The sequence below is a fragment of the Sinohyriopsis cumingii genome, chromosome 6, assembly GCF_028554795.1.
Source record: "Sinohyriopsis cumingii isolate HCF-2022 chromosome 6, ASM2855479v2, whole genome shotgun sequence".
In the NCBI taxonomy this organism is placed as follows: Eukaryota; Metazoa; Mollusca; class Bivalvia; order Unionida; family Unionidae; genus Sinohyriopsis; species Sinohyriopsis cumingii.
The window spans coordinates 123,501,647-123,518,638 of NC_142966.1; the positions used below are offsets into that span (position 1 = coordinate 123,501,647).

Consider the following 16,992-nt stretch of genomic DNA (forward strand, 5'->3'; position numbering starts at 1 on the left):
AAATGATCTCATAGACAGATATGACTTAGGTCTGTGTTGGTATTAATATACAGTATCTCCAAGTTCTATTTGTTTTTAAACAAAGTATCCATTAAATGTTTACCACTACAATTAATCATCCTTTAATATATTTGCCTGGAAATCAAAAGAGGTTAAAAAGGTTTGTGAAGCTGATGTTGTATTATTGTACATTTGGTCTATCCATTATGTATATGCCAGTCTGGTGTCTGTGTAGGTGTAGATCTTTAATAACTTTCATCACTTTAACATGAAAGAAACAAAAATGTAGGTAGAGATCAACAGCAAAGATAATTTGCAAAAATGATTAAATAATAGAATACCTGTCATAACAAAAAAGTATTGAATGCAACTCCAAGCCACATCGCTTGTTGTAACTTCTGGTTCTTTGGAATGTGGTATATACCACTGCCATAAGAAAAGCTATGTGCATATCTCACATGCAGTTGTAGGTGAAACAAAAATCCACCTCTGTGCTCTAACTGATCTACACATACATTAACACCATCCATTGGCAATATACATGTATCTAAACATCTGATCTTGATGCAGGAGAGGATTAAGCTGTGTGCTCAATGATTATCATGGACTAGGACTGAACTATTGCATGGGTAAGGAAAAATGGTGCCTGGTGTGTTAATGCTGTGCAACATGGGTATATATCATCAAATTGTTTGAGATTCCCTTTTGTTGTTTTGTTGTGGGTTTAACAACATTTTTCAGCATATGATGGACTAAACATGGTGGCCAGTATAACTGGTGGAGAACTTTCTAAAAGATATCTACATTGGCCAAACCTGAGACTTGATCGGAGAAGGTGACTGCTTTAGAACACATGGTAATCTGAGTCCCAGATTCAATTCTGTAAATTTGTTTTAAGTATGAAAACAGTTTGAAACGGGAAATCAATTTAAAGCTCACATTGTTTTCCATGTGTCTTTTAAACTAAGAATCAATTTATTTGCTTTTATATGATAACTTTCTTAATCTGGTACATCTGTGTCTGGCTAAGAATCTTCCCTACTGGGGAAGATGATTTAATATGTATGAATATTTGCCAAAGTGGCCCAATTTATTAATCTATTGACAAGTAAATTAGAGAATTAGCAAAAGACTTGAAATTTTTTCTGCTAAAGTCAATTTACTTTATATCACTAATAACTTGTACAATATGAAATTATCAAAACAAAACCAGTTTGTAGAAGTCTGCACATGGGCTATGACTATCACTGTTATTATTGCAATGTCCTATATATTATTAAAGACATAAGTTGATTTAAAACCCAAAGTTTTAATTAATGATTTTACATTTTAACTACACTAAAATCATCATAAAGCACATATTCAAACTTCAAATCATGCAATGAAAATTAATGTAAAACAAGTCTGCAGAATGAACTTAACACTACCAACTCATTCTACAATACTCATGGCATTATGTATATCAGATGACTTCATATGCAACAACATTAATCATAATCAAAAGAGACTTTAAGCTTGAGACAAACAAAACTTGGAGGAATAAGCCGGAATTTGTTGCATAGGGGATGGCAAAGACTTTGACCAATATGAACCTGTGATGGATGATGACCACTGACATGCCTAAAATATTGGCTCAAGCTGCAGAAACAGACAAAATGTAAAATTTGACGATGAATACATTCATAGATTTTACAAGTTTATTTTCTTCTAGTATTTTTGTGGTCAATGATTCATCACAGATTTCTTGCTTTTGAACCAAAGTCATGATCAAACCTGAAAAACTTACTGAGCCGAGGTCATTCTTTTTTGCATTAGACCTCCACCTAAATTTTCCAGTATGTATTCCCTATAAAGTATATATTATTGAATCATGTATATTAAATCATGTGTTGCTCAGGTTTGATTTTAGATATTGATAATAAATCTTGATTGAACCTTTCAACTTTGAACTGCAATGAAAGAAAGAAAGAAAGAAAGAAAGAAAGAAAGAAAGAAAGAAAGAAAGAAAGAGAAAATATTTGCTAAGCTTATCATATTAATCTGACTGCTTTGATGTCTGACTTTTTATTCATCTAAATATGTGTTGAAATTTGCTTATAATGCTGGCTAGCTGGTTGGATTTAAAGGCTGCTTTCAACACATTATTGGCTCTACCATGCTAAGAAAATGGGAGCTAAGTGCCGTTCTTAAGTATACACTGAGGCAGCTGTTTCCAATGCCAAATGAACTACCATGGCTCCCTTTGCTCATATTGTAAACACTGTTCAATGCATTAATATTTCACATTTGTTTTAATATAGGGATTTTCTGCTATACGGTCCATACATCTGAAATAGTTTAAATAATATTAAGATTACTCAAAATCAAGTATAATGAATACTTAATGCAGGAAATGATAGTTATAATACACAAACGTTAATGTTTGGACAAACATTTTTCAGAATATAAAATGCCATAACATCAATTTAAGTGCATAGAGGTCTGGATAGAACCAATTACTGCATCACTGTAAAATAATCAAAGTTCACTGAAGCACATTTTAAACTTTCAAACAAAAATATTCCTTACATTTTTACCTTTGACAGTTCAAAATATATTGCATAGAGCAATGAATAAGTACTGATCATACAGTAAATGGTAAACCGCAGCAAGTGGTGGAGACCATCTATATCCCCCAACATTGCTTACCCCAACATTGCTTATTAATAATATACTTGCTTCACCTAAACTAAGATCAACATTGGAGATCTCTGCAAAATATATAATAACATAAACAATCTTGAAACGATTATAACTAAATGTTTTCTAATCATCAAAATGGAAGATGACATTTAAACTTGTCCATTTTCTTGCTTTAATGAGACTTGACACTGGCAGGTGTGGAAGGAATTTTTGGGGGGGAAGTTTAAAGAATGTTCTTTTTACTTCAGTCTTTAATATTACAGATGGTGGCTGCAATCTGAGACATTCTTAATGATCATACTGTTTTGGTTGGTCTCATGCATTCAATTTTATGATACCAGCCTAATTCAAACATTCAAACTGAATGTACCTGTTGAATACATAGCTTTCTTTTCTATGTGTAAAATTACTTTTTGAAAGTACTGGAGTATTATTATTATTATTGTAAGAGCATCATTTTGCAAGTATGTAACTTAAGTATTTAACATTATGATTAAGTAACCATAATGATCATAATGTATGGTTCACTGTGTGAAAACATTTGCAAAGCACTTGAGAGAAAAACTTTGAACTTATTATCAAATTCTGTACCCAAGACCTCTGGCAAATGTCTACACACAGATTAACACAAAGTATGATCAATAATAAACTGGATAGACTAATTTATAATGATTAGAAAATACCTACTCTACCGTAATCTTTGGATTCAGTGGCATCCAGATCTCTCCATATGAATCACTAACTTCTTGGGGCTGAAAGTAAAGTAATCGTATAATAACACACAATGGTTCCTCATTAGCTCCCATTATACTACTGACCCTCTCATAATGCTTGCATGGTTATAGATCACATTAAATTGTTTGAATTTTCTTTTATAATTGCTGCTTGAATAATTTCACCTAATTTTAGTTCTTGACTAATAATAATCGATTATAATGTGATTTCACACCAGTAAATACCCTATTTTTGTGTTTTGATTCACTATTATGACAAAGCCATTTTAGATCATACCTCTGTATAAGGTTCCCTCACTTATGCCAGTCAATTCTATGGTTCCTTTGAACAACATTATAAAGAGGGATTGCTATATTATTTAAATTGGGAAATTTAGAAGTGAATAACTATAATTAATCACAAGGTAATTCAGTTGTGAGGGGTACTTTGTTTTGAAGATCAATCAGCAAGGTGATTGATGTCTGATCGAGTTAGTGTCACAAAAGCACTGATATCAAATAAAATTAAATAACAAAGTTAAATGATACCTAATTTTGTGAGTCTTAGTTAGAAAATATTGAAATATTTTAAAAAGTTTGATAAATTTCATTTGACATTTATAGTTAACATATATTTTCAATCTGCACTGCTTTAGTAAGAATTTAATGGAGCGATTATCAGGTGACATACTTAAATGCTGTACCACTGAGATATGATTCACTTATGTAGTGTGTCTTGTCATACCATAGTTATTCTAACAGATGCCCAGGCAGCACTGCCATTTCCAATGGGGGTGGGGTGAGGCAATGAATACCATACATCACTGTTTGACTTAAAACTTTTGAAAATAAGTTGTTTTGACTTTTCTAACATTCAGTGAATTACCAATGTACTGCAAATGGACATACTATAATGGATATATACGAATCTTGACCCTCAACATAATAATTATGGATTTAATATGCTTACATATCAAAATATTAAACAGGTCATAGCACTGATGACATCATGTTAAAACAATACGTTAACATTTATCAATTTATGTAAGGAATTAAACTGTATGAATTTTTCAAACCATGCATAATCCCCTAATGAAAATTTATACAGACATCATATATATGTGTTGATAATTAACAATTTTCTAGAAGCTTATTTTCCCTTTCGTCTTAAACATGCATCACTTTCTGGACGCCATTTTTAAAAATTCTATAATCAACAGTTTGATCATGCAGATGCTTCACATGAACAAATAGGTGGTTTAAAGCATCTGGGGTGCTGCTGTAAAGTTAGTCTGGTTCCCTGACTAATTTCATTAATTCTAAGATGAAACCCGGACCCAAATAAATCACGAATGAACCGATTATCTGGATTTTTTGACAACAATTATTTTTCTGTAGTTTTTGCTAGTATGCTGTAGTCTGTATTTTAAGGGTAATTTTCATGAGACTTATGGCCAAATTGTAAGAGTATGTAGGTCTGTTACAGTGGGAAATACTCTTTCACTGTCACTGTTGCTGATCTCCAACTGAGAAAGACAGTTATGTTCAACAAGAAAACTCTCAAAAAATGCTTCAGCATTGGTAGCTTGCAGAACTTGAGTAGGTGTACTCCAAAGCTGAAATCTGCTGGGTGCTCTTCATTTTTCCAATATCTGTGTGCTTTTTGCAAGCTGTGTGATTTTTCATATCGTTCTGCCACATGCCCGCAGGGGCTCGTATCATTGCTTACAATTTATCTGTCATACATGTACTATATAATATTATTATTATATAGTACATGTATGACAGGTAAATTGTAAGCAATGATGTGAGCCTCTGTGCTCATTCCCAATTCTAAAATTCAATGCATACTACGAAACGCATAATGTTCATCAATGTTTGATGGCTGAATGCAAAGCCAATTTTTGGTGTACTCCAATCTATATTTAACTTTTTGAGGAATACACATTTTTAACATTTTAACTGTTGTGCAGCTTAATTACAAAATGGTATTAATCCATAAGATGAAACATCAAATGATTAACAATTAGTGGTGTCAGTGCATGCATGGAAAAATATGAACTCAAGCAAATTACGATGCATGCTAAACTTTCAATATCTGAAAAATTCCTACACTCGCAAAAGCCGTCTTCATTTAGTGTTTTTTTAAATTAAAAATATGTTGCTACAAGTACAGTGGAACCCCGCTATAACATGATAATTGGGGTAAAAAAAATTGGATCGCGTTAATAGCGGGGTCGAGTTAATGTGGGGTTTTACAGTATTTTACTTTTTTCAGAGAACAACCTATTGGCACATATACGTTTATTCATTTCTAATGTATAAGATGAACAGGGTATCAACACTGTTTACTATTGTGCCCTTGTGGCATGCAGTTCATTCATAATGCATGTAATTCCATTGAAAAACTGCACACAGATTTACAATATTCAATAATTTTGTCCCTCATCATTGCGTCTGAATTCAACGTCTAATATATAGCATGAACAGAATATTAATACTGTTTACATGCCATCTGATATCATACCATCGGGGCTTGCAATTAATCCATAATACATGTAATTCCATTTCAAAAACTGCACACATATTTAAACTATTCAATAATTTTGTCACAGATCATTATGTGTCTGAATTCAGTTGGAAAAATTAACTGCAAAATTAAGTTTATAAAGATGAAGCACGTGTATGGTTCATTATGTTCCAGGGTCTATGAATGGTGTCTGTACAAATTTCATACTGCAAAAATTTTCTCATAGTGTTTCCGTGTATTATCCCTTGTAAATTTCCAATAATTAACGTTTGTACACCTATTCATCTGAATGACTACAGCAAGAATAATTAACAATCAACACATGCTTTCAGTGTGCATATAACTTTTACTTCAGATTTTGTGAATATCGAAAGAAACATGTGAAAACTACAATTCTAATCATTGCAGAGAACAACTTGCATGTGTGAATTTGCTTTTCCATGACAGTAAAAAAAAAATTGAAATAAAAAATAGGAAATTAATAACGAGTTCATAAGCAAACACCATACACATGTAAAACCCAAGAACTAAGTGCAGAAGGCCTTAATGGTCATGAGTCACTTTTATAATTTTTTTTTAAAGCTGAATGCATGTACAATTTCATACCCTTTCAATTTCCAGCTAATAAAGTGGACATTATTTACTGGTCAACTGATTGTGTCTAATAACAACACCAAGCCCAGCAAACATGTTGGCAGCTTTCGTTTTTTGATGTTAATTAAATTGTGAGAATCTTTTATCAACCACCACATTGTCTGCTGCTTGGTTGTGTATGCAGTTAAAGAAGAAACACATGTTGGCTATTGTTTGAGCAACGATTGTATACAGAATTAACTGAAGACAATCACAAAGACGACTTGCTGGCTTTACTCATGGATCAGTAATAAGTAACATTTCTGATAATGTTTATTTTGGCATAACACTTCAAGAACCTGGTGAAATTGTTAAATTTCAGAAGCTATGCCACAATCGTATTATATTAAAATTCATAAGCGAACTCTTCCCCAAAATGATAATAAACGTTTTACACACTATTTCTCATAATTTAAAAAAAAATCCTGGTAAGAGAAAAATACATGTACATGTATTTAAAATATCAAGAGCAATACCACAATCATATTATATTTTAATTCATATGCGATCTCTTCCCCAAAATGATAATACATTTTTTATACACTATTTCACATACTTTGAACAAAAAATATTTTTTTATGTGCGAATGAATATACAAAATTTCAGGAGCCATGCCACGACTGTGTTATATCCGAATTCATGTTATCATGGGGCACATTATGGCAGGGTCACACTGTATGTACATGTGCCACTTGAAAGAAAAATCAGTTGGGACCTGGTTTTCTTCATGAGTATTTGTAAAACTTCTGCTCTAAATATAGAATATATACTTTACAATGCATGCTATGGGGCAAACTGTAACAACTGAATCAAATTTTACTAACATCATGACAAGCAATACAGGACTCATGGGTATGAGTGACCACTGCTGCTATTCTGACTTGCACTTAATGGGATAAAATTTATTTTATTCATGATTTAAGCAGATTGAGAATTTGGAATTCATGATTTTTTGCGTGTGGCATGAATCCATGAATTGTTATCTCTAGTCGTGAAATTCATACCAAAATTATGAGGGTTGACAGGTCTGCATATAGATCTCAATTTAATTTCAAGATATTCAATTATGTGTGTGTGTGATTTGGATTTTTAACGTAGCTTTAACAATTTTTCAGTCATATCGATACGATGTCTGCAGTGTGACAGTTTATAGTGATGTCTAGCACTGGGGCATCATGCCGCAGACATGTAGCGTGATGTCCCACCCAGTCACATTATCCTGACACCAGGTCGACCAGTCCACACACTAACATCTTAATGCTGAGCGCCAAGCGAGGCAACTGTTAGTACCATTTTTGTAAGTCTTTGGTATGACTCAGCCGGGGATTGAACCCACGACCTCCTGCATCCGAGGCGGACGCTCTAACCACTAGGCCACTGGAGCGGTCTATTCAATTATGCTGTAACCTCATGTAACTAATGGGTTTTTGAGTGTTTCAAATTAAAGGAATGTAATAAGAAGAACAATCATCATTCATTTTGATGAATTAAATGAATTGAATCATTTATTTATTACCATATTTAAAACACATAACAAATGACTTCACTGTCAACAAAATAAAACAAAAAACTGATTTAAATAAAAATTAAATACAGATGAATAACTTATTTTATTTTCTCAGTGTTGCCGTAAAAGTTCATGTCATTGTTACTGTTTTCCATGTAGTTGTTTTTTTTAAATTAAAGTCTGTGACATCATGTTACCTGTCCAGAGTCTTTTCGCAGATCTGACACAAGATGGAAGAAACGGCAGCAGAAATCTTGTTCAGCTAGACACACTGGCTCCAGCTCACTAAAAACCTTCTCTAGCACCTAAAACCAATAAGCACGTATACAAACATAGGTCAAAATGAATAACCTGTTTAAGCTTTCATTAGCATAGCAATTCGGGCCCAGTTCACTCGAGAACAGGTATCATGGTTTGCAAGCATTGCGCATACTGAATGTGAACAAGTAAATTCCTAAATGTTACACACTCATGATGTATACACTGCAATACCTATTCAATACCTATTTATTGTGTGGACTGAGCACTTATAAATGTTCCAGTGAAAGGCTGAAAGGAAGGTCATTCTTGTTAGTCTATATATTAAAGTTCTGTATAACAACTCCAACTGCTTTGACTGTTACTTTAGTGTAAATGAGAAAAGAGGGTAAAGAAGCTAGAATATGGAACAGACTCATGTTTATGATGGTTCCAACTGCCATGTAAAATAACAAATTGCACCAATTAATCAAGTCTGATATCAATTCAGTGTCTAAAGTATATACTTGCTTATAAGATGAGTTCAACTCCAAACTGCATAGACCTAAATCTGCCATCATATAATGCACATGCAGATCTGGGTCTGTGCAGTTTATTGGAAGTAATCAGCAGAACAAACACAGACCCTGAGTGACAGGTGCATTATGCCATGGAAGATCAGGATCTTTGCTGCTTGCATTTTGAATCAACTTACAAGCAAATACATATGTTAAGCTTTCTTTCTTATCAGGATTTAATATCCTTGTTGATGGCCTTCACCATGTGACTGCACCACTTCTTTTGTCTATCACAGTACATAATTTATTTGAATATTATTTATAACTTGCATCCATAATCTCTATCAAAAGCTCAGTCGGTTAATTTAAAACACTTCCCAAATTTTTGTTTGAATGATAATTTAGTCACTTATTATTACTCTGAAGTAACTGTTCCAGTGGCCCAAGTGGTTAGAGTGTCTGCCTCTGAAATCATGCAAATCATGTCATGAACATGACCTATTCAGTTAATAATAATGCCTGAATACCTAGCCACTTAAAGGAAGTGAACTTTTAAGCCAGGTGATTACTTAAGTAGGGTTAATTTATATAATTATATATTTATGTGACTAGTAAAATAAAAAGTGGTGGTTCAAAACAGGTGGATGATTAATAGGGGGGTGGGATCTTTTAAACATATCCTAAAAATGTATAATGGTAAAATGTGACTAGTAAAATAAAAAGTGGTGGTTGAAAACAGGTGGATGATTAATAGGGGGTGGGATCTTTTAAACATGTCCCAAAAATGTATAATTTTAAAATATTATGATTAAAGGTAATTTAAGACTAAAACTGTGTCCAATTCAACACAGATACCCCTCCCCAATATGGTACAATTGCAATTATTGTTAAATAAATATGGGCAATCTTCAATGTCCAGCAGGCTCAAAAATGTGTTCAACTTTTGTCAGAAAACTGAACTTCACCAGGAATTCTTGAAAATAAAGCCTTATATAAACATCTGGTTGCAATCCACAATATCCTAAATAAGAGTACTGTAAATAGCATATTATATGCCTGCCATGTGGTTAATGTTTCTCAAAGCAGATTCCTTTGTGCAGAAACCATTTTTCTTCAGTCAAATAGACCTTGTTATATCCTCATTTTTTTCTCTGTTAACTTTACGTTGTCAGAATCATTCAGCATTTTACAATATTGCACACCTTCATATTGCATTCATGTGCATAAAGGAACTACTTTCTATTGTAAACAAACAATGGACGCAGACGCCAGCACTTTTGATTTATGAACAAATCATGTACACTCGCGTAGTAGGCGCTTAACGTTTTGTTTGACTAAATTTGTTTCTGAATGAAGCAGATGTTTCATGGACTGCCACATACCAACCACTTTGGCACATTCTACGTTAACTTTTTGGATACAATGTTTCAGATTTAGGCTATCTATACAGTAGATGCAAGAAAGGGTCCTTACAAATAACATACAAGTGACATAAACTGTCTTGTAAACTAGCTGGTTACAAGAATGGCAAAAACATATACTTACAGTTTTACATCCTGAATTTCCTCAAAATTGTACCTTCTTAGTTCTGCAAATCCAAATTACATGAGCCATGTCATAGGTTCTCAATCTTGAATACACATTTCAAAATTGTACTGGAATTTCGAATGTAAGTGCAATTACATCCTCCTTATTGCACTCAAAATGAAATAAGCATTAAATTCCATAGCATCTCTTTGATAACTTCAATTGAAAGACTTCATATTTTTCCCACATTACGATTTCAAACATTCAATGACAGAAACAGAAACACATTTGCAGATGTCAAAACACTTCTCCCTTGCTTCTTCAATCAGATGTATTTTATGTAGAATTGTCACATATAAATTAAGTCCATAATCACATAATTTCGTAGAATCAAAAAAATACCAAAATCTATTCATTCCAGATCAAATGTAAAAGTTGCTGCCTTGCGCATTTATTCACAATATGACTCCAAATTTTCAATTTTAACTAGACACGCCATTTTCTTTCAAAAGTTATGTCGAGCGCATAACTAAGTTCAAATTTATCTGGGCGGAGTTATGTGCACAGTAATAATGATGTTGTTGTGTAATGATGAATCTGTGCTTGTGTATTTAGTTTGGGATACGGCATACATTCAGTTACTTTGTTTCTTGTAGTGTATTTTGTTAATATAATTAAGCATTAGGTAGAATAAGAAAATGGGCATGTAATAAAAAGGTTACTGCATTTGTATGGGAACATATTCATTCGTTTTGTCGGATGGATATACTGCACTCCCAAGGTCATGCAGTATTTACATATTTACTCGTTCATATTTTCCCATACAAATGCAGTAACCTATAAATATTTGACCCTGTAGCCCCAATACTGATAAGCTTCTTCATTACTCTATGTACAAGCCATCAACAAAGCCTGATCACGGTCTGGAATGTGAAACAAACATTATTGAACAAGATCCAGGTTTCTTCTCTTACTCAAATTTAACATAACCTTTGGTCTTCTGACCCCGAATCAATAGGTTTATCCCAAAAATCCCAAGTAAAAGTCAACCACAAAACTAATGTTACTGTGCAAAAACCATTTCTCTCCTTTAAGTCACAGAGAATTTGACCTTTAACCTTTTGACTCAAAATTCAGTAGGGTACTTCTTACACAAATGCAAATGCCATCCACAAAGACTGGTAACTGTAGATTATGGAGAAACTCAAAAAATTGTGCAGAAACATTGAATATGGTGACAACAAAAGAAGGCTAATTTTTCAGTAAATTATGTTTCTCCCCTGTAATACTTACTTGATCACATTAACGTTTCTTATATAAGCCCTACTACTTCCTGAATCCAACCGTCCCAAAGATAAAAATGCATCTTTTCGGTCTATATTTATATAAAGGGTATTAACTCTTGCCCATTACTTCCCCCTGCCACATACGGGAAGTTTCAAGTTTAAGTTGAGTGTAACATTGTGTAATGGGATGCTCACATTGCAGGAAGGATAGGATAGGGTATTAAAGTATGGTGAATCAGTACTGAAAAATTTGTTTTCACCTTTCAATATGTTCCCTTAACAAATTAACTTTAGGAGAAATGGTAATAGGTGGAGAGAATGTTGAGTATCCTACACATATCTAAGCTGACCTCTGAGGGAAGAAGATTGGATTCCCCATTTGAAGGTAAACTGTCTATCCTAATTTGCTAGCTAACAACCTGAGGCGATGTGGTTAAGTCTGGGAAGAAGAAATAATAAGTCAGAGAGGTCTTTGTTATGACCAAGATCCTCCCTGCCATGATGATGGAACATGTCTGATATCATAAAATGGTAGTCCTTAAATGTAATTGGAGCCAAAATTTTCTCACTGAACAGAAAATAAAAACGTCATCTACTTGTGGGATAGAGGCACTCAAAGGGACAATGTTTTTGACTTTGCACCAGTCTCAGAAAATGTGTCACTTCCCTGGCAGTGTCTAAGTCCAGTAACAGATGGGCTCCCAAACCACAGTTACTTGTGTCTGTACACATGGTCACATCCAATTGTGGTTTTTAGAGAGATATTCCTGTCATGAGCCAACCTTGGCTGCTTCACTGGTCCAGGAATGATATTGTCTTGCATGTTACGCTGATAGAGTAATCAAGTGGCATTAAAGAGGGAAGCCCTTGAGATAGCAAGGTCATCTGCAAAGAGGTGACCCAGTGCCAGTGGGATAAGATCCGCTGCTGCATAAAACAACTTGAGTGGCAGGAACTCTCTGGTTGTGATCCGTATTGTGCTGGAAAGGGATTTTGTAAGGAGAACGTTTCAGGCCACCAAAAGGTGGGGAAAATGTATCAAGTTGAGGTGGGTGAGAAAATCTATTCCCACATGGATGAACTAATAGGATGGACAAATTTCAGACTTCCCAATTGATCAGAAAACCTAGATGATGCTAAAGAGATATTAGATCATTGTTTCCTTTGATTAGAATGGAAATGATCATATGTTTCTGGAGGATGTAATCCAAATATTTTGCCTTGGAAGTAAATGACATCATACTGTAACAGGGATATGACACAGTGGAGCAGTTTCATAAAAGCCCATGGACTTGTGTTCAAGATGAGAGAGAGCGTGAAGCTGATACCAATTTCCACGGTACATAAACTGCTGATATTTCCAAAAGGGCCAATGGACTGGAATGTGAGAACAAGCATCCGTCAGCTTGAGACAGATGGCAAATTTCACTGGATGGATGGAGAGGCAAACCGACCTTTACATCTCCATCTTGAAGTTTGGATAAAGTATGAAATGATTTAGATGGCTGAGGTCGAGGATGGGGCTGAGCTTGCCACTGGTCATCTTGAACAGAAAAAGCTTGTAAGAAAACTCAGGAGATTGTGGATTCCAAACAATATCTTCTGCCCGCTACTCAATAAGCATCCAAATTGCATGCTGCAAAAGCATATCCTTTACCAAATCTGATGGTACTTACGCAGAGAATAGAGAGGACAAAAGAGAAGAGGATTGGCAAAATGAGAACTGAAGCCCATCTGCAACAATTTGGATCAGCCACTTGATTGGTGGAATGAGATCGATCCAATGCTGTTTGAAAAAAAAAGTTGGACAACTTCCAGATAGTTGTCTGCAGTCAGTCAAGGACATGTTGAGTCAACAGCAAGAGAGAGCAGGCATGGGGATAGAGAAACTTTATTTTCTCCTCAATACGACTGCAGAGGCAATCTGAAGGGAGGTTCGCAGGGTCTGGGTAGGATGTGCATTGGCAGCCTTGTCTGCACGACAGAACATCACCAGAGACAGCATGTCTAATGTTAAAGATGTGGCCACTATATTGCGAACAAACTTTAGAGTGGTGTGTACAATGTCTTTATCCACCATAATAAATCATGCAAAGTCAGACTGACTGCCTAATGCCTGGAGATCTGTGAAGAAGGCGTCAAAATGGGTCTTATACAAGAGAGATTGCAAAGGACTCTGGATGCTGACTCTCTGAAGAAAAGGCTTTGAAATTGCCTGGGTCACTAATCTTGACTCTGCAATTTCCTCGAGTTGTCAAGACTTTGGGGAAGATGAAAGGAAGGGTCAACTTCCTTATCACCAAAAGCACCCGAGGCCTTCACCCTGTAGACGAGGTGAGGTGGCAGAGATTCTGAGCTTATCAAAACCCCATAAATTCCTCTGCTGTTGCCTGTAAGCTATACTTAGTCAGCTCTGTGGTGGGATGGTGGGATCTGAGCATGAACCATCATCACGGTTATCCCCACACTCAGTGTACAGGTTGTCCTGATCGGGATCAAGATCAATATCCATGTAATACATTCCTGGAAGCATAGATGAGGAATGGCCGTAATCTCCAAGACTGTCATGGTGCCATCCAAGATAGTAAGCTTTGAGTAAATGGCTCACCATATCTGTAGGATTTAGTTGCTAAGTCGATACGGTTGGCTTGTCAAAATCAAAAACAGCCAGTATGGTTGTTGGGGCATACAGACTGCAGTGTAGATGGCTGTACTGCCAGAGTATTGGTATTGTTAGGTGGAAAGATGGATCTATCAGTAATGTTAACATTCCATGGCTCAACTTGATGAAGCATAAAACAATATATAATGGAAGGCATACTGACAGTGAATGGCATGGATCAAGAGCCAGAGGGCAGGACTGTATGGTCAGCAGCCAATATGGCATCAAAACTGAGGGGTGGCTAGATGGTATCGATAAGAACGCTGGGCGACTGGATGGCATAATCTGTAGCTGAAATGGCATCAGAACTGATGTGCCATTAGATGGCATGGCTCATTTGTTTATAAACTCCTGAAGGCCAAGTTCAGACATGCGGGGATTTACACCACCTGGGCTGCCTAGATTTGGGTGGAAACTCTCCTAAAGTGTCAAAATTCTTGACTAAAACAAAAGAAGATGGAAGGAAAGAGAAATTGGGCAAACTAATCAACTCTGTTGTTGCTTGTCATACCAAATGCATACATGCCAACCCCTGGCGAGGAAAATGTATAATCCAAGTGGACAAAACAAAAGAGTAATCCATGCAGAAAAAGAGTATTCCACATTTAACATAATAAAATTCAAAGAATGTAGAAAATGATTTATTTACCCCTTCTGGTCTTTAAACATCAATTACTGCTTCAAATTTTCATACATAGCACTTTGAGCTTTAAAAAGCAAGTCTCGTATTGCATTTCAAAACACTTTGTACCAGCTGAGATTATGAATGTTTTGCACACCAGCAGAGATCCAAGTGCTTGGTTACAGAGCCTGGATCTGAATTCAGTTTTATTTTTGTTAACAATACTAAACAATCTCTCACAGTCAGCATAAGAATGGTAAAGAACCAATATTCCTTTCATAACCTGACAAAGAAGAGGAAACATACATCTTCCAGTTATTGGATCGTTTAGCTGGGAAATAAGGTGGCACTGCACAGCAACTCTGTCTGCATGAGGTACATTGTCAGGTAGAATGCCAACTTGATACTTCAGGGGTTCTCCTTATAATTTATCAGCAGCCTTTCCTGCAGCAAGGTGCATCATATGACAGGGAAAACCTGATTTGTACACTGATGGAGACATTTTTCAAAATATAGAAATAAATTCCAGTCATCACTGATGCATTATCAGCTGAAAACCCCATACAGTTCTGCCAACTTATGTTTATTCAAAGCATTATCAAGCAAATAAAAAATGTTTTCTCCAGTGGAATCTACTGTTAATTCTGGTAATGAAAGAAGAGCACTCTGACTTTGCCCTTTTCATTGTCAAAATCTCTTACAAAGACTGGGTACAACTTTTTGTCATCATAATCACAGCTCCTGTCTGTTGCAATACCAAACGGACCAATTTTCATGGCTTCTGCAATTTTAAGCGAAATATATTGTGCTAAACACCTAACAATATTAGATGATTTTGTTCTTGCAGATGCATATTTTCTGCAATTTTGGAATCAGGAAACATTCGTTTGAACAAAGGACCAATGTACATAGCTGCCAACCTACCAGGCTCACAATTAGTGAAAATAAGGATAAAAAGTCATGAATTTGGACACGAATTCGTGAATAATACTATGACAATAACTCCATCCACTCTGACTACTCCGACCGTCAATACTACACTATATTAAGTTCGCAAAATAAAAATAAAACACTATATATATGCAGAAATATTTATTTATCAAGACATGATACTGTGGCAGACTTGAACTTCCTCAACTGCTGGTTGATCTTGGGGACTAAAATTGCTGACAAATTTTCTGCAGCTAAGGAGGCCTTAAAGTCTGTCTTATTTTTCCTCACTAAAGAAAATACTCTTTCGCTGTCACTGTTGCTGTGAGGAATGCACAGGAGCTGAGAATTTTTGGTTCTTCCACAGGAAAATTTGGAAGCGATTTTCGAGTCCGGGAGCATATGTCAGAACAAATGTTTAGCATGGTCTCCAGCTGATAAAGGTAGATTGTGTTTGACACAAGAAAACTCACAAATAATGCTTAAGCGTTGGTAGCCTGCGGGTCTTCCACCAATGGTTTAAAATATTCCAGAGCTGAAATCTGCGAATTCTTAATTTTCCCAACTTCTGCGTGTTTTTTGCAACCGACATTCTTCCTCACATCGTCTCTGCGATGGCACACTGAGTGCAAAAAGCATGAATGAATATCAATGTTTAATGGCAGAATGCACGGCCAATTTTTGATATATTCCAAATTAAACTTCACTTTTTGAGTAATACATTTCTTTTTCCTTGGCGGTGAAGACATTTTCAAAATCCTACATGCGATGCTGAACAGTAACTTGAATCAGTGTTTTGACGCATGCACGGAGCAAATTTCTGGTTAGGCCCCAGTTTCTCTCAAAAGCATTTGTAAAACTACTCTTATACATATAGATTAAAATAGGCTAAAATGCTTGCGACCGGGCCAACTGTACTAATCGGCTGTAGATCTACTAATATCGTGACCAGTGGTACCGGACCGTTTCGGCAACTGCGAATATCATGACTAGCGATTAAGGGAAATCGGTTATTTTATTAAAGATTTAAAATAACTGAGGATCGGAAAATTCGTGAATTTTTGTCTTATGGCGTGAATTCATGAATCGCTGAAAACGTCGTGAAATTCACACCAAATTCGTGAGGGTTGGCAGCTATGAATCTA

The 16,992-nt window shown here is 35.3% G+C and overlaps 1 protein-coding gene across 15 annotated transcripts in view; it reads right to left on the reverse strand.

Moving 5' to 3' along the window:
* The window catches only part of LOC149797874 (exocyst complex component 1-like), a 169,353-nt gene that overhangs the window by 71,208 nt on the left and 81,153 nt on the right, over positions 1-16,992 (reverse strand). For 13 of the 15 annotated variants that reach the window (XR_016421906.1, XR_016421905.1, XR_016421903.1 and 10 more), the window contains exons 14-16: positions 8,263-8,370; positions 3,370-3,434; positions 1,787-1,846 (exon numbers count right to left, since the gene is read on the reverse strand). Coding sequence is in view for 7 of the 15 variants with exons in the window: in XM_089962899.1 (XP_089819025.1) it covers positions 1,787-1,846; positions 3,370-3,434; positions 8,263-8,370 (233 nt within the window). In the remaining 8 variants the exon portion in view is untranslated. The remainder of the gene's footprint in view (positions 1-1,786; positions 1,847-3,369; positions 3,435-8,262; positions 8,371-16,992) is intronic. The other 2 variants (XM_089962898.1, XM_089962897.1) reach the window with 1 other exon arrangement.